At 46.8% G+C, this 23206-nt stretch overlaps 1 protein-coding gene across 1 annotated transcript in view; it reads left to right on the forward strand.

The window, feature by feature from the left end:
- RFX4 (regulatory factor X4) overlaps nucleotides 1–23206 on the forward strand; it is a 109099-nt gene that overhangs the window by 15817 nt on the left and 70076 nt on the right. Inside the window, exons 3-6 of the mRNA XM_047066406.1 lie at nucleotides 9412–9473; nucleotides 13995–14208; nucleotides 15541–15618; nucleotides 21928–22091. Coding sequence (XP_046922362.1) covers nucleotides 9412–9473; nucleotides 13995–14208; nucleotides 15541–15618; nucleotides 21928–22091 — 518 coding nt within the window. The remainder of the gene's footprint in view (nucleotides 1–9411; nucleotides 9474–13994; nucleotides 14209–15540; nucleotides 15619–21927; nucleotides 22092–23206) is intronic.

The raw sequence follows: 23206 nt of genomic DNA on the forward strand, positions 1-23206 counted from the left end.
TGAAGGTGCTCTTGAGGCATCAGGATCCTTCAGGAATGCTCTGTTGCCAGTTTTCAAAGGAAAACACTAATTCCATTGATGGAGTTCCCTGCAACTGTAAATTCCTGCGTGTGTTTTTCTTCACCTTGAGTATCTGCTGTGGGGTGTCCACGTCAGAAGGTCTGCTTTCATACCCGACCCCACAGTGTGTGATTTCAGGTGTCTCTACGTGTCACGCAGTGCCCAAGCTCAGAAGTCAGACTGTCTGGGCTCGAGTCCCGTCCCCACCAGTTACCAGCTGGGTGAGCTCAGACGATTTCCAAACCACTCTGGCCTCTCTCAGTTTCTTCATGCAGAAAATGGGAACATGGCAGCAACCGCGTGGAGAGTTGTTGTCATAATGGCTATTGGGGGAGGGGGCTTCCTCAGCTCAGTGCCTGGTAAATATAAACACTCCATGCATGTCAGCTATGATTATGATTTCAGTTCACCATGGCAGCATTCCATGACTTTGATACATCGTGTTTTTAATATATCACCGCTAACATCGATGTTTTGGCTCTTGCCGCTGCTCTTCCTTCTGAACAATTTTGAGAACAATTGTTCTAAAAATGTCCTGCCTGGCGCGCATGCTGCCATTACCACCCTCACCCGCTCCTGTTGTCGCCTTCGGAGTTATTCCGGTCTTGACTTAACCTGTAGCTTATGTAACTCACCTCATTCTAGCTAAGCCCGTGTGTGAGGACTGTCTCTTCTTGTACTTAAACACGTGACACACCATCCAGGCAGCCTCAGGATGAGACTGGGCTCACGTATGGGTTGGGGGCTTCTCAGAATTGTCATCCATGGTACCTACCTCTCGAGGGACAACACGTTCGCTGTTACGCTTGTAGCTCCGGGAGTTTTCACAGAATCCTTCATCAACCCATGCATGGGATTTGAAATTCCATTTCTGTCTCATCGCACTAGATAGGAGTTTCTCGTAAATATGTGAAATTTCTCTCGGGGGAATTTCTTGCAGCCACCCCCCCGCCCAGCACCTGGCGCCTAGTAGGTGTTCCCAGAAAACTCTTGAATGGCCAGAGGTGCATCAGGATAGTGTAATCGCTCTGGCAAACACCCATTTCAAAGTGAAAGCGTGGAGGCAGGCTGTTTCAAAATCTTATTGATACCACTAACTTAATTATATTTTCTTCTCTGCTAAAGGGGTGAGGTCTCTCGTCAACAAAGAAAGTGAGTACGTTTCTCACTTTCACACTTGAAGTTGTGACAATTAGAATCCCTTGGAACAACCTCTTTTCTTAATCATCTCTTTCTCGTGTTCAAAACAATTGTGCGTGTGTGTTAAGAGAAGGCACAGGACTTTTGCAATACATAGTTACAAAACAACTTGCCCTTATACTGAGTTTCTCACCTCTTGCTATTTGAAAAGCCCCTCTACTTTTCCCACACCCAAAAAACCTCTCAACTCAGACCCACAGCTCTTATTTTTGAACTGTTCTGAGCGTACTTGACTCCTTATACACATGAGTTTGTCTCCTTCAAAGTGTGGGAGGATGTGCACTTATCCCATTACCTTGGAGCTCCTTTTGGATCAGGCCTTGTTGGTGGTAAATCGTTGCCTCCTGAGGGTGGATTGAATTTTTGGAAACAACCACCGCCTTTTTTCAAAGCCTGTCCCTCATGACTTAAGTTTGGAGATCAAGCTGGATCAAGATCATACACTTTGAGATCAAAATCAAACAAAGCCTGTCTGTAAGAGTAACAAGACAGAGTGGCTTTCTGGAGTGGCTGTAAAGGTGTCCCGAGGCGGCATCTAGACAGGACATCAGGGTTTTCACACACAATTAGTGGACCCCTTGCTGGCTCCCATGGGTACCAGCCATATTGAAGAACAGGAGAGACAGTCGAATTGGAGTCTGTGAATCTGAGGAGGCTTGATCAGACGTAGATCCTTGTATCTCATCTGTGAAATGGGGATCACCATATTTTTCCCTCCAGCATCGTCTTTAGGATGAAATCAACGTTGCATGTCAAACACCTCATCCAGTGCCTGGTTCTTGCTGATGCTCAGGGTGGAGGCTGCTCCTCTTTCCCTCCTTCCCTTCCTTCTCTTAAAGGGAGGGGGGGTGGTTTGAATATGTCATTTCAGAAACATGTGCCTAAAACTCACATTTCTTGAAAGGCTGTGCCCACGAAATCACGTCAGGAGAGCCCACGTGTGGAATTGCCTTCAGCCTAGAGCCACACGGGGTTGACCGGGGAGAAGAGTGGGCAGGAGAGATGGATAGCCTGGCCACCACCACCTAGAAGAAATCCGGCAGCTCCAGGGAGGGGAGTTCTGCAGGGCTGCTCTGCTTCCCACCCCTAGCCCCATGGAGCCCCCGGCCCTGGCTGCCTCGGCTCAAAGGGAGAAGGGTGGGATTCCCGAGTAATTAAAGGGAATTTGGAAGGCTGGGATGTTGCGGAATGTTAGATCAGTAGCTAGAACAGCATGTGGTGTTCTTTAGGCAGGCTTCATTGAATCCATACAAAAAGAGAAAGAGGGGCTGCCTGCCGCCTGCTCATTTATCAAACAGCGAAACTCAGCTTTCACAGCTCCACAAAAGTGTTTGACTGTTTGCTGAGTCTTGCTGCAGAAATTAAAAGCTGAACAGCCTTAGTGGGGCTGAACCGACCCTGCATTTTGAGACTCAAACTAAATTGTGCTGGGCTTTCAGATTCTGGGACCAGCCGATTATTTGGTGACAAGAGAAGAGAATAATTTGTAATTTGGAGCCCATAAGAAACACTTAAAAAAAAAAAGGCAGCAAACCCCCTTCCCACAGGTTTTTGTTGCGGCTGGAAGGAGGGGTGCAATCTGTAACAGCCCTTTCTTTGCTCAGAGTGGGAAAAGTCTTGACCTCCGTTTGGGAAGAACGCGATGCTGTACGGCGTCCCCCACCCCCCACCCCCTACTCAGCAAACGTCCCTTCCTCTTAGTTCCCTGTTTGAAATCATCTTTCTCTCTTTTCGAGGAGGAGGAGAGGATTTGTCTTCCAGGATTTCTAGATAAAATGTGTTGTCACAAAAAGAACTAAATATTCTAACCGCACGAGTAATATTGCTTGGGAGACCAGGATATACCACAGAAGTCTGAAAAAAAAAAAAAAAAGGAGTTCAATGAGGATCCTCCGAAAATCCGTCAAAGGATCTTACTAGAGGGTGCCAATGAAGAGAACGGGCTAGAAGAGGATGAGGACTGTGGAGACAGAGCGGGGTGTTAACACACGTGGACCCCTCTGCTCCAGCACCCTGCCTGGAAGCAGGTCACTGTCCTGTGCAGTTTTGAAAGCGTGCCGAGGCAGAGCTCTTACCCTCCTTCCTGCTCCCTTCCCAGGCTGATGTGGCCCAGGAGGCAGGGCTGGGCATCCATTCCCTAACTCCTTTGGTACCCCCGCAAGCCTGTGAGATTAGCTGAGCCAGTGTTTTATCTCTGTTTGATAGACAAGAAACCTGATGCTCAAATGGAAGGTCTCTTTTGGCCCTTCAATTTCGCACATTTTTAAAAAGTGATAATAGCCTTCTGCACTTCATAGAAAGCAACTGACGGTACCTCTCCCAAACCTTGAAATATTTCTCCCCTTTAATCAGGCAGCTCCATATTTGAGAAACTATTATAAAGTGGGGAAAAAACCAAAATACTGGCCAATAAAAATAAAAATCGGGGCACGTAGGTGGCTCAGTCAGTTAAGCGTCCGACTCTTGGTTTTGACTCAGGTCATGATCTCACGGGTCGTGAGATCAAGCCCTGTGTCAGGCTGTGTGCTGACAGTGCAGAGCTTGCTTGGGATTCTCTCTCTTTCCCTCTCTCTGCCTGTCCTCTGCACCCTCTCTCTCTCTCTCTCTCAAAATAAATAAATAGAAAGAAAAATCATTATCCCAAAGGTACTGCTTTATAGCATTATTTACGTTAATACAATATTAGAAACAACTTCCATGGCCAGCCAAAGAGAGGGGCTTCATTTATTCTTTGATTTATTGAATCAATGGATTAAGGTACTGAGCCATAATGTCTCCTGCCTGGACTACACAGTGGCCTTTTCATGGTCTCCCTGTTTCTACCCTTGCCCCCTGATGTCACTTTTCCATCCAGCAGCCAGGGCCACCCTTTGGAAAGGTAAGTCAGACTTATTCCCCACGTTCCTGCTTGGAGCCCTCTAAGGTTTCCCCATCTCATTGTGGGTAAAAGCAGAAGTGTTCATAAAGACCTACAAGGCCCCACATGAACCATGCTCCATCAGCCACTCCTGACCTCCTGTTCTCCTGCTCTCCTGAGCACTTACTGTGCTCCAGCCACTTGGCCTCCTTGCTCTTCCTGACACGCATCAAACAAGCTCCTACCCCAGGGTCTTTGCACTGGCTGTTCTCTGGGCTTGAAACCCGCCCCCCCCCCACCACCACCACCACCATATCCATGAGGCTCATTCTCGCATTTCCTTCAGGTCGCCACTCTAATGCCACATTACCACTTAGCCCTTATCACCGTAAAAAAACAACAAAAAAAACCCCTCCCCCCACCCCTACTTTCTCCATTCCACTCACGCTGTTCCTTTTGTTCCTCTCTGTAGCACTTAACCTGATACAAGATATATTGACATTTTAATTTATTTATTTTTGGTCTTCTCCCACTAGATGTAAGCTTCCTCACCAAAGGCTGTTTCTGTTCAGCTCAGTGTTGTGTCCCTCAGTGCCTAGCAAAGTGTCTGGCATATAGGAGGAGCTTAGTAAATAGTTATTGTTGAGTGAATCCAAACTATGTACCGTCAGGCAACCTATTGTGGCTCTTGGGGCCGCAGCTCAGTGTAGGCAGTGAGCAGGCACCTAGTGTTTCCAATGAGGAAGTGAAACGGTCATGTTCAGGGCAGCCAAGTTAGGAGGGTGTGTCTGTGGTCCGGGTGAGGCCAGGGTGGGCTAGAGGCGCCGCGCAGGGACAGAGAGAAGTGGCCGGGCTCAGCAGGCGTCTTCGTCAGAATCAGTGCGACATGGGGTTGTGCAGGGTCGGGAAGAGAGAGCACAGTCTCTCCTCTTCTGTCTTGGGCGACTCAGTGGAGTGTGGTGCTGGCCACAAGATAGTAAAACTGCACATATAGATCCGCACATTATTCAAAAGGAGTAAGTAAAACCCTTGAGCTATGGAGGAAATCCTAGGATGAATGGATCTGTGCATTTGAAGGCCCTATTCCACAACTTGATAATTCCTCAAGATCATAGCACAGAGAATTGCAAACACACTGATTGTATGTTTTATTGCCTCTTCGAGGTAGAACAGACAGCTTCTGAAGGCTTTGTTTCCCCGGGGGCTTTTTAGAACATCTCTAGACCAGAGTCTGTGGCCCTAGTGCCTAGTACCTAGCCTGGGGCCAGGATATTATGTACGATGCCATTTGGATAAATACTTAGAGAGATTCAGAATTTTATACTCATTCTCTTAAATCACATAATGATAAAGCTTAACATCCCCCCCTCAAATGCTGCTTTAAAAAATTATCTACATATTGTTTGCAGGGAATAGGGAATGATTTATTTATATTTTTAAAGAAAAGAAAAAGAAAAACAGCCACTATAACATTCTGGAAGATTTTTGGTGCTTCCTTCAAGGTTATCGTGAATGTCTTTTGTGAATTAGAAATATTTCTTTTTTTTTTTTTAATGTTTATTCTTGAGAGAGACAGAGACAGAGTGTGAGCGGGGGAGGGGCAGAGAGAAAGGGAGACAGAATCCGGAGCAGCCTTCAGGCTCTGAGCAAGCTGTCAGCACAGAGCCTGACGCGGGGCTTGAACTCACAAACTGTGAGATCATGACCTGAGCTGAAGTTGGACACTTAGCCAACTGAGCCACCCAGGTGCCCCTAGAAATATTTCTAATGAGAAAATCCTTTTCTATCTGGAAAAAATGTTGACCTTGTACACAAATGCTATACAAAAATCTTTTTGTTCTCTTAACAATCCTACCACCTTAATATCCATTTTTACTTTTCCACATTCCTTTTCCATTTCCTATATTTGTAAAAACAAACTATAAGCATAGTATAAATGTAGTTTTGAGGTATACTATTTTTATTTAACATCATGTCATACATAAGTTTTCTGTGCCGTGACATAATTTTTGTTACCGTCGTTTTTAACACCTGCATAACGGTCTGTTGAATGTATATATGATCATTTATTTAGCCAGCTCCCTGTCATTGGACCCTTCATGCTGCTTCCAATTTTTTCTCTTATTAGTAACCCTGCACGTAGCTTCTTCATGTTTCAGATTACTTCCTTGGAATTCATAGATCAAAAAGTATGAATATTTTGTGGTTCGTGAGATGTATCGTAATAACGTTTGTGGAGTGGTAGTACGATAATAAATAATGTCATGAGCAATCTTTGAGAGTTTCAGTTTTGCCACACCTTTGACTGCACCCGGTAGTATCATTTTCCAAATGCCTGCTAATATCAGAGCATTAAACATGGTACCTCACTGTCGTGCCTGCAGTATGGGGGAAATGTCCTAGACCAACATGCAAAAAAGATCTCTGCTCTTCCTAGGCAGCTAGTGTGTGTTTATCTGATGGGTACTGGGACTCCCGTGACTTTACTGTATTGGTCAGGTAGCAAACTCTGAACCCAAATCATAACCCACTTTTAACCTGGACTTCATCTTCACGCTTTGTGTTATTTTCCCTCGACCTGTATCGGCATATCTGTAGCCATTCACGTTTGTACCGTTGTGAACAGCTACTTCATATCTTGGCTCTGAAATCAGTTCTGTGATGAAAGTCTGGAGGGTGTACTTGGCCGGAGGTGGTGAGGCCACTAAAACCGTGGTGCGCACCTTGGGGCAGAGTGCTGTCGCTGAGACCCCACCCCGAATACTGCATTTCCCTCAGGTCACAGCATTTTGAGAGGGACGTAGTCCAAGTGAGGACCCATATCCTCAGCTTATGGAAGTGAGGGTGAGAGAAACCAGGGCTGTCTCTGTCAATACAGAAAAATTTCAGAGAATTCTGAAACAGTATCATCGCTGTGAGCGAACATTTTAGAAGGCCTTTTTTATTTCTCAAAGTAGTATCGTCATTTTATCTTATTAGATTTTCTAACCATCCTTTTAAGGAATGCATCTTTTACACCCATTTTCAGATGAGGAAATGCTGCCCCATTATTCATACCGGAGGTAGCTTCCCAGTGTACAGAAATGGTCAATCCTGGGGCGCCTGGGTGGCGCAGTCGGTTAAGCGTCCGACTTCAGCCAGGTCACGATCTCGCGGTCCGTGAGTTCGAGCCCCGCGTCAGGCTCTGGGCTGATGGCTCAGAGCCTGGAGCCTGTTTCCGATTCTGTGTCTCCCTCTCTCTCTGCCCCTCCCCCGTTCATGCTCTGTTTCTCTCTGTCCCAAAAATAAATAAACGTTGAAAAAAAAAATTTTTAAAAATAAAAATAAAAAAAAAAAAAGAAATGGTCAATCCTTACTTCACCCATTCCAGATTCTCTGTCCACTTCCTTCCATGCCACTGATGCCAATTTAGTTGAGGCCACCAGCACCTATCCCTCTGATCTGGGGATGAGTATGTAATTTTTAAAAACTGTTTATTCATTTTTTGAGAGAGAGAGGGAGGGGCAGAGAGAGAGAAGGAGACGCAGGATCCAAAGCAGGCTCCAGGCTCCAGGCTCCAACTGTCAGCACAGAGCCCAACACAGGGCTTGAATTCACAAACCGTGAGATCATGACCTGAGCCGAAGTCAGACGTATAACCTACTGAGCTACCCGGGTGCCCCTGGGGATGAATATATAAACCCCTGAGTCCCCAGACATCAGAGAGGTTAAACAGCACCTCCATGTTCGAATAACTAACAGGGTCACAGTAAATGTCAGTTGAATGACTGAGAGGTCAGTCACTGAGAATACCAGTGTGGATGGGAGAGGGTGTGCTGGGTCAGGAGAGACTCATCCCTGTCTCTGAGAAGGCACTGTATGTTCATGCCTCGCCAGGGAAGTCGGCAGGCGTGTCTCAACTCACCAAGGGCAGCTTGTGCATGGGGTCTCCCTGACCGTGCCTACCCGCGTGGTGCTGTTCTAAAAGGGGAGGGAAGCTGGAATAATTTGCTGGGACTTCAGAAGTAGTCCGTGGAAGTAAAAAGGAATGAATGATCAGGACAGTCAGTGGTAATAATGGGTAACGTTTATTGAGCCCTTTACTAAGTGCGAGGCATTGTTGCAAATTATCCACATATGTTTACTTATAGATTTTACAAGAATTCTCTAAGGTAGGGCTTATCATACCTATTTTACAAATGAAGAAACTGAGCCATTTGAATGCCTAAATAAGGGCCCCCAGCTAACAAATGGCTAAGTTTGGATCTGTCTAATCCAGGGAGCTTAGTTCCAAAGCCCTCACACGGAACCCCTGCATTATCCTGTCTATCCACAAACATCATCTCTGCAAACACCAAGGATGAGGCCTGTTGGTTGTGTCTTTATTTGGCACATGGCCTCTCCTCCCAGGTTCCTTGCAAATCCATATGAATATCCTGGGCAACACTGCAGAAGAGTCAAGGATATACCCTTGGGGCAGAGGTCGGGCTTCATTCCTCCACTCAGCAGCATGGTTTGAGCTCCTCGCCTGGGCCAAGCCCTGGGCCAGGTGCCTGTTCCCAAGGAGCTTACGCTGAGGTAGGGGGAGACATAAAATAGGCACGCAGAGAGTACGTGAACAAGGTAATTTCAGACAGTGCGGAGTGAGAAGAAGACCATGCAAAGCAGGGGAACAGGATGATAAAGGATTGCTTGTGCTACTCCTGCTGGCTCGTTAGAGGAGGCCTCTGGGCAGAGGCCTGGATGTTGTAAGAAAAGGAGCCCGTCCCGTGAGGATGTGATGAAGTTGCACTCCTGGCAGAGGGAGCTGCCCTACAAAGGCCCCAGTGGGCAGTGAGTCTAGTGTGTTTCAGGAATAGTAAAAAAGAAAAAGAAAAAAAAAAGCCAGCGTGGCTGGAGTCTGGTGAGTAAGGGTGAGTCATAGGAGAGGAAGGCCAGGAGGTAAGAGCAGGGACTCGTTAAAGAGACTGAGGGTGGGTCTTTGTCCCAGGCGCGATGGAGTCCATTGGAAGGCTCTAAGCGGCGCGGTGACACGTTCTGGATCAGCCAGTACTCCCCCTACATTGTGAGTGGGGGTGGGGGGGAAGCACAGAGCAGCCAAGTGAGACCCTTTCAGAGTACAGGGCCTCACAGTTACTCCAGTGCTCCCCTCCCAGCTCCCCAACGCCCGTATCCTCTCCAGGGTCCCGATGGCCTCTTGATAGGTTATTGCAGTCAAGGACACGTGCGTTCCCCCTTTGGATTGCTGTTTGTAAAATCAGTCGCTGTGCTCCCCGCTTTCCCCACGGGTAACCGGTTCTTGTGTTGACTTACAGATCATAAGGCAGCAGTTTCCTCAGTTGACCACCAGAAGACTCGGGACCCGAGGACAGTCCAAGTAAGCACCAAGAGCCATTGCGCCTGCAGAACGCACGTCTCTGAGTCAGGCTCGGGCCCCAGGCCTTTGATCCTGAGCTCAGTTCACAGGCCCGGCGGGAAGTCTGTGCCTGGCATGAAGAGCTTTAGACAACAGGCCTCCCTCTCCCAGGACGCCCAAGAGAGAGGCTGCCCGAAACCCTGAGCCATCTGGCCCAGCTGTTTTAAGGAATCCAACTTAGTGCCACCCTGCCTTTAGATGTGTTTGTCAAATGGTCCAGGGCATCACTTAAAAGAGCACTTTGTGGCTTCTTGGACAATTTCCAGGTTACTTGGATTGTTTCACTGAACGAATTCTCTGCTCTGATAGTATCCATTCGGCAGAGAAGCAACCTGTACCAGTCCCCACAGGGGAGATGGGACAGAGAGGTCCAGCCATGCCCTGGTACACAGGGCACAGTGCCTCCCAGCCATCAGTTCTGGGAACCGACCAACCCGTCCTTGCTTCACATTTTGTGTGTCGGATGTGCGGCATGAGGTGTAGGTCACCTGCCCTCACGGAGCATATGCTCTGGTGGGGAAGACAGATCAAAAAGAGATAATCAGATTGTGTCAAAGAGGCTTGTTGTAGAGTAACAGGAGGGTAGCTTAGTTTAGAGAGGGTAGCCTGGGAAGTCCTTCCTGGAGGAGTCCTGAAAAGTGAGGAGGATGCGTGGACCCCTTCTCTTAGGTGTGAGTTGGTGGGAAGGGAATCTCTGCCTTCACTGCACAGGACTTATAAGACTTGCCTCAAGGGATATTTCAAAAGTTGCTGGACGTTAACAGGTGTTCCATGGAAAAGGTCTGTTGGCCACGTAAGTTTGGGAAAACTGAGTTCAACAGGTTCCTTCCTGCAGGACTTTTCAGAACCTTTATTATGTTGATTACTTGGTGACTCCACTAGAGGGTGCCTTATCATGCAGCATTTCTAAACATTTTGACCATGTTGAGTAGCAGATCGGCACATACTGACTTAAAAAAACACCGACACTTAAACAAACAACCATATAGAACTAGTAACACTTGAACCTGAGGGTACTTCAAAAGCAGTGTGTTCCATACTGTCACCTCACTCCCCCCTGCTGCTGCCATCTCTGAGCAGCATTCTTTTTGTTTGTTTGTTTATTTATTTATTTTGAATGGGGGGAGGGACGGACAGAGAGGGAGAGAGAGAATCAAGCTGGCTTGAGTTGTCAGCACGGAGCCTGACATAGGCTCCATTATGAACTGTGAGATCGTGACCTGAGCTGAAATCAAGTCGGATGCTCGACTGGTAGAGCCAACCCGGTGCCCACCCTGGGCAGCATTCTTATCCTCCGAGGGTGGATTTAAGTTTGGAGTCAAGTTAGGTAAAGAAAGTGGGTGATCATACTGGGAGAAACCCTTTTTGGTAAAGCTCTGAAAATAGGACTCTGTGTGTGTGTGTGTGTGTGTGTGTGTGTGTGTGTGTGTGTGTGTGTGTGTGGCTCAGAAGCTCTGGGGGCAATTTTCAAAGAGATTTACAGAAAATTTTGAGCAGGGGACATTTTGGAATAAATTTCTAATAATTTTCCAAGGTGACTGACTGCTCTGAAGAATAAATCTCGTCCATAAAGAAAAATTCCAGTTTCTAAAATTTAAAACTTAAAAATGAGGTGTCAGTCTTGTGAAGAGTATATATAGAGTACAAAACCAGATGCCCCCTTACTTATTTGCTGGTAAGCATGTGGCTGGTACGCAAGGGGCAGTTCAGTCCAGAGATTAAGTGGGTGGTTGGAAGAATGGAGCAAATCTTTGAAGAGATACGTTGTTGCCCATCTCTAAGGAGAGTAGAAATAGATACGTAGTAGAGACAGTGAAGAAAGATAATAAAGATAGAAGGGCTTCCTATCCTACAGAAACTTGGAGAAAGTGTCCCTCTGTCTACATGTGAGAGCCTGTTTTTATTTATTTTTTGTTGTTTTTGTTTTTGTCTTCTTTAACCCAGAAGTTAACGAATTGGGCGGTATCTTCCTTAACAATTTGGTGGTGTCAAATTGATAGCTCAGTAAGGAACCAGTGCAAAGGTAACAAGAAGGTTTAGTGTCCAACTTGGCCTTCTAGAGAAAACCCCCGGCACTTTTACCTTGACAGAATCAATCAGGGTGACCGTGGAGTGTGTTGACATGTCTATAGAACTGAAATAGAAAAACCGAGAAGTGATCAGAGCAATAGCTTCGCTGCAGTTGCTGATTTCAGCAACACATGCTGGGGAAAATCAAGAAGTGGTATGATCTGAATGTGTTGTCACTACCTTGATCTTAAGAGATTGTAAAGGGGGAACTTTGTTAAGGTTAGGGAGGCGTGTCCTAACTGCCCGGCCCCCTGGAGAGCCCGGAACCTTCCCCTCCCCCGCCCAGACGGTGGCTCTCTGGGAGGCAGTTATGACAGTTGGGAAGTAGAAGCTGCAGAAGACAGAGAGCAGCTCAACACAAAGAAGAACTTTCTGATCACGGTCCCGACCCAAAATGAACAGGGCTGCCTTCGGAGGGCCTGAGTTCTTCGTCCCAGGAGGCATTCAGATGGAGGCGAGATGCCCACTAAGCAGAAATATCACAGAATGGTATCAGGAGTAAGGGGGGGTGGGGAGAAGGGGAGGTTATGTGTGCTCATCTCCCCTCCCCGGGAAGCCTCTTCCATAACTCAGAATGCACCAGCAACCACATCTCCACAAGCAGAAACGAGTAATTGATGTGTTGTACAGAGTTTCTGAAAGCGAGGACCATGAGTTACTTACATTAGCGTTGCGGTGCAGAAATCTAGACTAGAAATCTATGTCTAGAAATCTAGACATACTAAATCAGAATCTTCGGGGGTGGAGCCCAGGAGTCTGTCTTTTAATGTTTTGTCGGTGATTCTTATTAGTAGTAAAGTTTGAGAATCACTGGCTTAGTGGTTAGCTCACTTTAGAGGTTCAAATCCTGTGTCCACTCACTGCGTGATCGTGGGCGTGTGACTTAAATTCCCTGGTCCTTAGTTTCCTAATCTGCAAAATGGGGATAATACTTAATTCCAGCTTTACAGGGGCTTTGTGGGATTGAATAAGGTAATATGTGTAAAGCACTTTGCACCATGTTAGTTGCTATGAAGAGCATTGATTTACAAGAGTAGATAATGACACCGACTGGGGATCATAGAGCCACAATGTATGCAGACGCTCGGCCTAACGGGCTTATCAATCTTAAACTGATGTGCATCTGCGTTAGCTTGTGGTGCTTGTGTCGGTGCTGATTCTTGGGCCCCACTCCCACCTTCTGAATCAGCAGGTGTAGGAAGGGAGGGCCTAGGAATCTGTATTTTTATTATGCTCCATAAGTGACTCTGATGTACCTCCCAAGTCTGTAACAGCAGTCCTGCAGTGTTTTCTGTTAGGGCAGCGGAGTGGCTTTGTGGTCAGACCCGTCTTTTTTTTTTTTTTTTTTTTTTTTAACTTTTATTCACATTTATTTATTTTTGAGAGACAGAGAGCACAAGTGGGGAGGGGCAGAGAGAGAAGGAGACAGAATCCGAAGCAGGCTCCAGGCTCTGAGCTGTCAGCACAGAGCCCAACGTGGGGCTCGAACTCACGAACCGTGAGATCATGGCCTGAGCTGAAGTTGGATGCTCAACCATCTGAGCCACCCAGGCGCCCCAGACAGACCCGTCTTGAAGAACCTCTTCCCAACAGCTGGATGACGGAGAGCAAATTACTCTCAGGCTTTCTTGCTCTCCACTTTCTCATCTGTAGAAAGACTGTAGTAATCCCTATTGCAGAGTATTATGTTACAAATTAAAGTAGGTAAAGTAGTTTGCAAAGTGCCTAGTATGTAGCAAGTGCTCAGTAGCTTGTAGCTAACATCCAAACAAAATGTGCCTTCCATCCCTCCTTAGTCTCTATTGAAACCGTTGCTGTCATTAAAGCCCATTTGAGTTAATAAAAAGTTTCAGTCTTTTATATTCAGTGCCAACTAAGATACTGAGTCTATCTTTTTAAAGAGACGGTTCTTTGAGGCTACAATTTATTGATTAAGAAAACATGGGCCAAATGAATTTTTGTTGGTGGTACAGTTAGCAGTTGCAAACACTCCCTTTTCCCTGGGTCTCCACAGAAAAGGACACTCAGGTTCTGAACTTCTGGGATCACATTTGGGGCTAGATATAAGAGATTAAATACAAATGGAAATTTTTTTCACCCCCCTTTCTGCTTTGCAAAGTATTTGACTTAACATTCTCTGTAGGAGGCAATTTTGGTTATTTTTACCTGCCTGATTGATGGCTGCAACATGGAACTTTGGTTTAATTCTAGATTTCTGAGATGTCAAGTCTCACAGGAGAATTAACTCTTCTAGCCCAGGGAGGATAGGCCCAGCCATTCTGGTCTTGGGTACCCCTGCCCTGCCCAGGAAACTCCACCTGGTAACAGTACATGTGGGTCGGTCTCTCTCTCTCTCTCTCTCTCTCTCTCTCTCATTCTCTCTCTTTCTCTCTCTCTCTCTCTCTGGCCCAGGTACCATTACTATGGCATCGCGGTGAAGGAAAGCTCCCAGTATTATGATGTGATGTATTCCAAGAAAGGAGCCGCTTGGGTGAGCGAGACGGGCAAGAAAGAAGTGAGCAAACAGACGGTGGCATATTCACCCCGGTCCAAACTTGGAACGTTGCTGCCAGAGTTTCCAAATGTCAAAGATCTAAATCTGCCAGCCAGTCTGCCTGAGGAGAAGGTGACCACGTCTGAGGTGTTGCTGGGAGTGGGTGGCCCCCCTTTCTCTCTCCTCTCGCACCACGCACACAACCCCTCTCCCTCTCTTTTTCTCTCTCAGTGCAAAATGGTGAGTTTAAAAATGTAAAGATAGAAATCCGAATAAAATGTGGACTTCAGTTAACGACAAGCCGGCTCCACGCTGACACCAGTAAGCCCGATGTGGGGCTCAAACTCCCAAACCGTCAGCTCATGGCCTGAGCCAAAGTCAGATGCTTAACCCATTGAGCCACCCAGGCACCCTGATTGTTATTTTAGAGGATAAAGTTTATTTTCCCATGTGCTGCAGAGGATGTGGTGAAACCTTAGTGCGATAGACAAAGAAGTCTTTATAGGTACAGGGAATCAGATAGTTTGGGTCAAAGGGTATTTGCAGGAAATTCTGACCTACATCTCTAAGGCACCTATCTAGATGCAGCCCAGTGCAGCAGGAGGTGTTGAGCTCCCACTGTCTGCATATCACCCTGGGAGCTGGGAGCTGGGAGGCAGCGGGAACAGAGAGAGGTGTCCTGCTCCCAGCAATCTCACAGCCAAGTGGGGAGACAGATGCTTATGTCCTAAGCAAACTAAGTTTATACAAAAATGAATGCATGTCTGTGTTCTGAAGCAAAAAGATTATCTGTAAATAATGCTTTAAATCTAAGAACCAGTAAATACTTTTTTTTCTCAAAGTTGCTTTCTCCCCCCCCCCCCCGCCCCCGTCAACAAACTTGCTATACTATAGCTTTAAAATTCTTGGATAAATGGAGCTGGAGATGAAGTTCTTTTGCTGGACAGACTCCAGGAAATTTCTGAATGTCTTTTTGTGATTTTTGGCAAACACCTCTTCTTACAAGTACACACTGGGTTTTAACTTTTCCGTGTCTTAGCTGATGAGGAGAATTTCATTAATATGCCCCGCTGAACTCTACTACGTGCCAGGCGCTGTGCAAAGTGCTGGATACAGGAGGCTGAACAACATGCCATTTCTAATTTTCCCAGAGCCCATAGTCTCAGAGGTGAAGAATGGGGGAGAGAGAAACCCGTGCTTTCCACCATACCAAAGGGCAGGTGCTCCAATGGAGAAATGACGTGCAGGTGCCATGGGAGCACAGAGGAGGGAGCCCAGGGTCAGAGAGCACCACTGGTGACAGCGAGACTTACCTGGGTCTTCCAGGATGAGTGGGTGTGAAGTGAATTTCATCTCCTCAGCAGGGAATAAGTGACTTGAAAACTGAAATTCCAAAGGCACAGTAATGTGTATTAATTATGCTTTTGTTGTTGATCCTCTCCCCCCCTCCCCCACTCCCCACAGGTTTCTACCTTTATTATGATGTACAGAACGCACTGTCAGAGAATACTGGACACTGTAATAAGAGCCAACTTTGATGAGGTAGGTCAACAAGCATTGAGCTGTGGATACTCTGCATTAAAATATTATAGGAGCCGTAGCTCCCACTAGGTGCCAGACCTTGGGAAAATCCCTGATGTGCGTGAGCACCCGTAATCTTTACAGTGATCTTAGGAAGCAGGCTCTGTTGTTAGCCCATTTTGCAGACCTGCTACGAGAATGGGCAGTTGTCCTTGATCAAGCCAGCGAACTGCATCCTGTCCCGCTGGCCAATGAGGGAGACAGTTTACAGGGATAGCATACGCCTCGTGTTGGAGATTTAGAGAAACTGAGGGAAGGCTTTCCTGTATTTTGGATTTGGTCTTTTCCTGGGGCCCCGTTTGATTTTTATATTAAAATATTACAGTTAAAGAACGGAGAGGGGAAACAAGAAGGGGTGAAGTACCAGTTACGTCACCAGAGAGACAGTAAAATCTTCTTGCCTAAAATGCCATCCAAAAGAGCCTTCCTGAGGGCTGGCAAGAAGCCACACGCTTCACCCCATAAACCTGAGGCCTTTCTGTTTACAGAAAATGCTTTCAGGCCAAAAAAAACAAAAAAACAAAAAAAACCCAAAACCACATCCTGGCATAGGTTGTGACATTGACTTTGAGAGAGGACAGTGCAGGCTACAGAGGGGCTATAAAAAACCAGTAGCTATTGGTGGAAAAGATCCCAGAGGTTCCCCAGTGTGTGTTTTGGGGGTGTGCACTGTGGGAGACGGAAGGGTAAGAAATGACGTAAGGCACAAAATGCTCTCTCCCCCATCTTCCTCTGCCTTTTCGCCTCTGTGTGTCACAGCAGCGAACGTTTATTGAGCACCCCGCTTACTTGAGTTGACTCACGGGCTGTTCCCTCAGTCACCTGGGCAGTGGTGGTCCAGTCTCCTGCGTGCCGGCACTCGGCCCCCACACAGAGCTCCAGAAGAGATAGCAGTGTGCTGGTGGAGAAGTGCCATCCTTCCTGCTCGTGGCTTTTATTCCCGAGATTGTTCAAATCTCCCAATTCCTTCAGCAACCATTTAAGTAGATTTTTTTTTTTTCTAAAGAAAGAAATATCACTGCTTTCCCTCATGTTGTGGTTTGGCTATGTCTTATAATCCCAGAGATCACTGACATGAGGCCAAATGAAGGTTCATGCTCAGTGAAGACAACGCTGGCTTCTGTAACAAATAACCCAAGTCTTAATACATTAGAAGTTTATTTCTCGTTGATATCACAACCCATTGTGGGTGCTCACAGGGGGAAGGCTGGTTGCTGGGGGTTGTTCAGGGACCCAGACTCCTTCCACCTTGTGGCCATACCCTGCCTTAGAGCCTTGGTGTCCTCTTTGTTCAGCTGACGGATGGGGAAGAGGAATACCGGGAAGACTACCCCCTTCTTAACCTTGCCAGCCCAGAAATAAAACATATCACTTTGCCCATATTCCATTGGCAAGAGCTGGTCGCATGGCCCCACCTTGATGCAAGGGTATCTGCTCCCTCACTAGGTAGCAGTTTACTACCACAGAAGAGGAGCTCTGAGCTCTCGTGGCCAGCTGTCCCTCTCCGCCACAAATACTAAGCACAGAACTAGTGACAGTCCTCTCTTAACATTCATACGTACTTTATCCATCTCACAACTCACTCTCATCATCTCATTATACTTAATTCCATTCATGAATCCCAACACATCAGGTATCTAATGGTACCACCCACTGCCATAGGTCTCAAGAATGGGGTGAGAAGTAAGACACAGCCTGGGGGTGGTGGTGGTGGTGGTGGGAGGAATGCACACCAGGAGTTAAGATGCAGAATATATGGTGAGGGCTGAGCACTCCTGTGGGGAAAGTGCCAGACTCAGAGTGCAGGCTTTGCCATCAAAGCCTATATTGTTTGTTCTAGAGATAAAGATAAAAATATCATCCCTGCCTGTCTAATTCATAGGATTACTAGGAGGAGGAGGAGATGAGACAATGCCTAGCAAAAGCCCTTTGTAAACTATAAAAGGTCCTACAAATGCTTGCTGTTATCGTGTATGTCAACCAGAGAGTTAAAAGACCGCTCAAGGTCACACAGTTGGTTACGGCCAAAGTCATGGCTGCAACTTGTGTCACCTGACACCAGTAGTCTAATATTCTTCCCACTCCCTTGGCAGGGATATTTGGTGGCTGTTTTTAAAATGGCTAATCAAGATGCGGTTCATTCTACCCAACCACAAAAGAATGAAGGGGGATATTTTCCCTTTGAGGGGCATGGCTTTCTCCCACAGCTGAGAAAAGTCATGAGTAAATGGATGCATGGTGGGTGCATCTGGTAGACCTTGGCATTGTAGTTTGTTTCCAGTCTTCATGATCTTTAAGGGTTGAGATTATAACTAATGCTGGTATCCCATTCTTAAATTACCTTCCTTATTTGCTGGTGCATTGTCTCCTACCATCACAGTGTAAGCCCTTGAGGGCAGGGACCTTGTCTGGCTTGTTTACTACACTATCCATGTAAGCCATACTCTTAAAGTCCCAGTAAATATTTATTGGGTGGATGAGTGTATGGAAGGTTGGGGTGGGTGGATGGATGGATGGATGTAAAGATATCATAGACTTGTAGCATTGTCAAGAGAGTACAGAGAGCCCCAGTCTGCGTGTAGGGGACTCCCTGCAAAGTGTTTTCCAGACTGCATTTCAAGAAGAGCTGTAAAGTCAGATAGTCTTGTGTTTGAATCCCAAATCCACCACTTACCAGTCTGTGACCTTGAGCAAGGTACTTGACCCTTCTGAGCCTCAATTTCTTTTGCTATAAAATGGAGATAATAATTATAGCTATGTAAGAATTCATGTAAGGGTCTGATCTTAAAATCAGAGCATAATAAATAGTAGGTATTTTGGTGGCTAGTGTTTTGTTGAGATCCTTTCGATGCTGTAGCAATTAAGTGCCCCCGATCGGAAGCTATCAGATGTGTTTCCACAAGGTGCCAATATATTCATAATGAAGTAAATATGGATATGGAAAAGAAACAGAAAATTTACATGGCTATTCTTAAGAATACATTAAGGAAATCATCTCCTGATGTGTCACTGAGACAAGAGAGAAAGGGCTGAGAGTTCGGGGGGGGGGGGCTGAGGCAGATAATCTAGGAAACTTTAGATAATGCTGTTCCATCATTTGCCTCTGATGATTTCACCACTTAGGCTTACCAGGAGTAAGAAAACCTTCTCCCTTTTGGCTGATAATGAGTTTCCATTTGTTAGATGCCTCCCCACTGCCATGCATTTTTCCTCAGCGACTTTATTGCATCCTAGTACGGGGTAGACATCATTGTCTCCGTTTCATAACAGCTGATAGCTCTCACATTTATATATTTAGGCCTGAGCTCCAGATTCAGTTGACTTGACATCCAACCTAACATGGTCAAATCAGAGCTCTAATTTTCCACCTGAGTTTGTTTTTCCCATCTCAGATTGCCACCACCACCCATCTAATTGCTCAAGTCATGAGGCTTGATGCTTCTCTTTCCCTTGCCCTTCATATCCAGTCCCTTGGGAGGTCCCACCAGCCCCACCTCCTGCTAGAACGCCATGTCTGTCCATTTCACACCCACCTTCCAAGTCCCTGCTCTTGAGCTTTCCACTCTTCTCCCTCCTTCCTTTTCCTTCCTGCTCCAAGGAACCAATACCTTTGGACGTTAAATAGCCTGAAATGTGGAGAGTAGAAAGGGAGGTCAAAACTGGCTAACACCCCCTGCCCCTCTCAAAAGGCTGCTCAGGAGACTGAGGACCGATCAGGGCTCCCTATGCAACTTGAGCAGGCTTGAAACAGACAGATGTCTGCTAAAGATTGATTTTCCACAGGTTTGTTTTAACCTACACAGCTGCTGATCTTTTCCAGAATTTCTGTTTGAAATTGACTGCTCACATATAAAAAAGGAGTTGGGCTGCACGCACAGAGAGCTAAGAAAGACAAATGAATTCAGAATCTACCAAATCGTAGGAATCAACTGGGCAGAGCTTCTTAGGTAGTGTTGGAAGGGCAGGCAGGAAGGTCCAGAACTCGGCCTGAGGATGATGCTCAGGGACAAGCTGGGATCAGGGAATAGTAGTGCTGGAGAGAGAAAGCACCTTTTCCAAGAGGCCTGGCCACCTCCAGCCAAGGCCAAAAGAGGAGTCAACCACCAGGTGTCCCAACGATAGATGAGCAGAGCCACAGTGGGAATCCTGGCTGGGTGACACTTAGACACTTAGACAAGGGGTCATAACTGCTTCGGGCAGTCCATGGATTTCTTGGGCCTGGTAGTGGTAGTGTCTCCATGATGCAATAACAACCACCACCACTACCCTTTATTAAGTATCTGCTGTGTGCCAAGCACTAAAATAAGTACTTTTGGGGGAATCTTTACCAAAACCTATGCAGTAAAGATTACTTTTATTGTCATCTCACAGGTAAGGAAGCTTAGCTATCTCTGAACTTGGAGATATTACTATACTCCTGGTTGGTAGTGGAGCCAGAGTTGGAACTCTGGAAGACAGTCTTCGCTCATCTGGATTTTCTGTTTTAATTTTTGATCTGGCTGAATACTTTGCAGTATTTTCACTATTTGCAGAATAAATGGAACTGTGACTTTAGTTGCACAGTTTACAAACCTGAACTTCATGCACCACTTTGATCATGGTTTTGATCATCAGCCACCATTTGCCCCCTAGGGAGTCAGGGGGTATGCTTTTCACCCCAATCCTTATCCCCCAAGCCTCCCACCATCCAGCGCAGGCTGTGAATGTCAGGGAAGGCCTGCCCAGATGAGATGGAGCTCAGGTCACCAGGCTGGAGTCTGAGGTCGCCTGATCTCAGCGATTTCCCCTGGGGAAAGCAAGACCCACCCCCCCCCCCCCAGTCCTGAGAGGGGCCTGAAGGACACCGCAAGCCACCAGGGCCAGGGCAGGAAGCTGGGGGGTGAGCAGCAGTCCAAGGATAGAGATGGGTCTCAGGAGTGGAGAAGAAGGCCAGTAACCATGAGAGGAACAAACTAGCCACGAGACAGATTGGCGGAAAGACTGAGGCAGATGGGGGCTCCACCTCATCCATTTCCTCCCTTGCTGTCTGGATTCGGACAAATAAGTTAATATCTCTGCCAAATGGAAGTAAGGATTCTCAGCCGTGGTAGAATTACAAGTACTAAGTGAGAGAACCAATGCAAAGTACCAGGCATATAGTAGTCACAAATAAATAAAGCTAATGCCTGGCATAACACCACCTCTAAAGTGTTAGACTAAATTGTCTTTTGCGTTGAATCAGGGGTGGATAGGGAACCAGGAATGTGGATAAATGCTATGTGGGGGTTCAAGAGTCCCCATCCATGGGAGAAAGAAGGACACGTGGTCCAGGAACCAAGTCGAGCCTATGAGAATTCACAAAAATTCAGTAATTTGTCCCCTGTCTTCAAGACGAGCCACTCCCCAGTGTTAGTTAAACTCCAGGTATTTTTAATGTTATCATATACAGCAGTTAACTATCTTTGCTGTTTCCCTTCACTTCCCTTCTCTTGTCCCACACCTCAGGCCCCCCTGCCCTGCTCTCTCCCTGTCCATCTCACATAGTAAGAGACAGACGTATACAGGCCACCGAAGAGTTCTCTGCCTTAGACATTGCTGCTTGCTCACCCAACAGCACAGCTGCAGCTCCTGCTGTCATCAAGTTAATAATGCACTCTTGAGTGCCTACGGTATTTCCATTCTGTACTAGTGTTTTGGGTTGGGTGCCCACGTAGCTTACTGCTCACGTACCACCATCTAGCATCCCATAGTGGCAGCAAACGGCCAGGGCTTTTTGGGGAAGTGGAGGAATTTGGAGAGGAAGAGGCTCCAGCATCTTATTCCATTTTTAGTGCACACATTTGAATCGGGAGTCTTGTTTGTGGCACCCATTTTCCTCCCTCCCAGATACATTCCTTTTACCAGCAATCCCACATCATCTCCTTCTTTGTGTGAGAACCCCCAGAGGTCACCAACTGGCCCAAAGAATAGTGAGTACAGTGCTCTGAGCTCATTAAGAGCAATATCCCTTTAACTTTTCCTAGACCACGGTGAGCATGAAGGGGTTGATGGGTTAATGTACTGTTCCTCTCTCCCAGGGCAGAGTAGCCCCCAGGCTGCCAGGCCAGGTGGTTCTGCAGCAGTGGGCACGGGACACAGGGGGACTGGGCCGGGGGTGGGGGGAGACTCTGGACAGGGCCTTCTGTGCCACAGCAGGGGACGCAGAGGACCCCACTGCAGACTAGTGGGGTCCCAGGCCCTCTCGGGAGAACCTTCTGTAACCTCATGATTTTTTTCTGTGGACTGATACAGGTTCAAAGTTTCCTCCTGCACTTTTGGCAAGGAATGCCGCCCCACATGCTTCCCGTGCTGGGCTCCTCCACAGTGGTGAACATCGTCGGCGTGTGTGACTCCATCCTCTACAAAGCTATCTCGGGGGTGCTGATGCCCACCGTGCTGCAGGCATTACCTGACAGGTGGGCACGCTTCTTCCTGTCTCCGCTCATGACTGGTCCACAGACTCACCTTTCCTGCCTCTCTTTCACTGAACATGATCCCTCGCTGTCTGGGGGTCTCCCTTTAAAGACCATTAACACTGGGGTCTTAAGATTTCAGTTTTATTTATAATTTTTAATGCAAATAAAATTTTTAATATTTTGAACCATTTGTATGGTTCAAAATTCAAAAAGTGTAGTAGAGTATATAGTGAAAAGTCTCCCTCCATAGACTCCTGTTCCCCAGGACACCCCGGGCCCCTCTATATAGCATCAAATATAGTCATTTTCTTGGGGAATGGGGTCCATCCAGATCTGCTGTGCACATACAACCAATGCATCCAACATGCTCTTTTTCTCTTTTTCACTGAAACAGAAATATACTATATTACAATGTTCTGTATAATATAGAGCAATATAATATAGTCTTGGAGTAAAATACAGAACAGTAAAAACAGTCTTGGAGCTTATATTGGGGCTTCCAGGCCCCTCCAGATCACCCCCTACTGTGCCCCATGCTGCCTCCTGCCCTGGGGCTGGACCAAATGCAGCGCCTCTGGAAGGGCTCCTTTCCTGTGGCTTCCAGCTGGGCTCAGCCAGTGGGGAGAGTAGAGGGAGGGAGACAGATCCTGTCTCCATCCCCATGAGGTCACCTCGGGCTGGCCGTGTCCATCCATAGGCCTCTGGGGCCTTCCAGCATACCACCAGATTCAAATTCTTCTGGAGTGCCTTGTGCTTAGGTTGGAAGTTTTTCCTTTAGACATGGGGTGGGTGAGGGCTTGCTGCTGTCTCCAATGGCAACTGTCTCCCTTCTGGGCTCCTACATGCCTGTCAACACCTGCTTGACTTGTCCCTTGTAAATAAACTCTCCGATTTTGAATGGCATCTCTTTCTTGTTGGGACTGTTCGAGAACATTTCAAATCAGTCTGTAAAGAGGTTTTATTCTTTTTTATGCCTGCGTACTGTTCCACTGTACTGAATTCAGTGAGTTGTCTTCATGTTTCCAGTCTTGTTTCACTACAGATTAACACCGTGATGAATGATGTTTGAAGGACATTCTTTTTCTGGGTGGAGTGCGTTAGCTTCCCGGGGCTGC

Source organism: Lynx rufus, unplaced genomic scaffold (assembly GCF_022079265.1).
Source record: "Lynx rufus isolate CCGP_SWC_20201006 ecotype Redwood Valley unplaced genomic scaffold, mLynRuf1.p SCAF_7, whole genome shotgun sequence".
NCBI classification, from domain to species: Eukaryota; Metazoa; Chordata; class Mammalia; order Carnivora; family Felidae; genus Lynx; species Lynx rufus.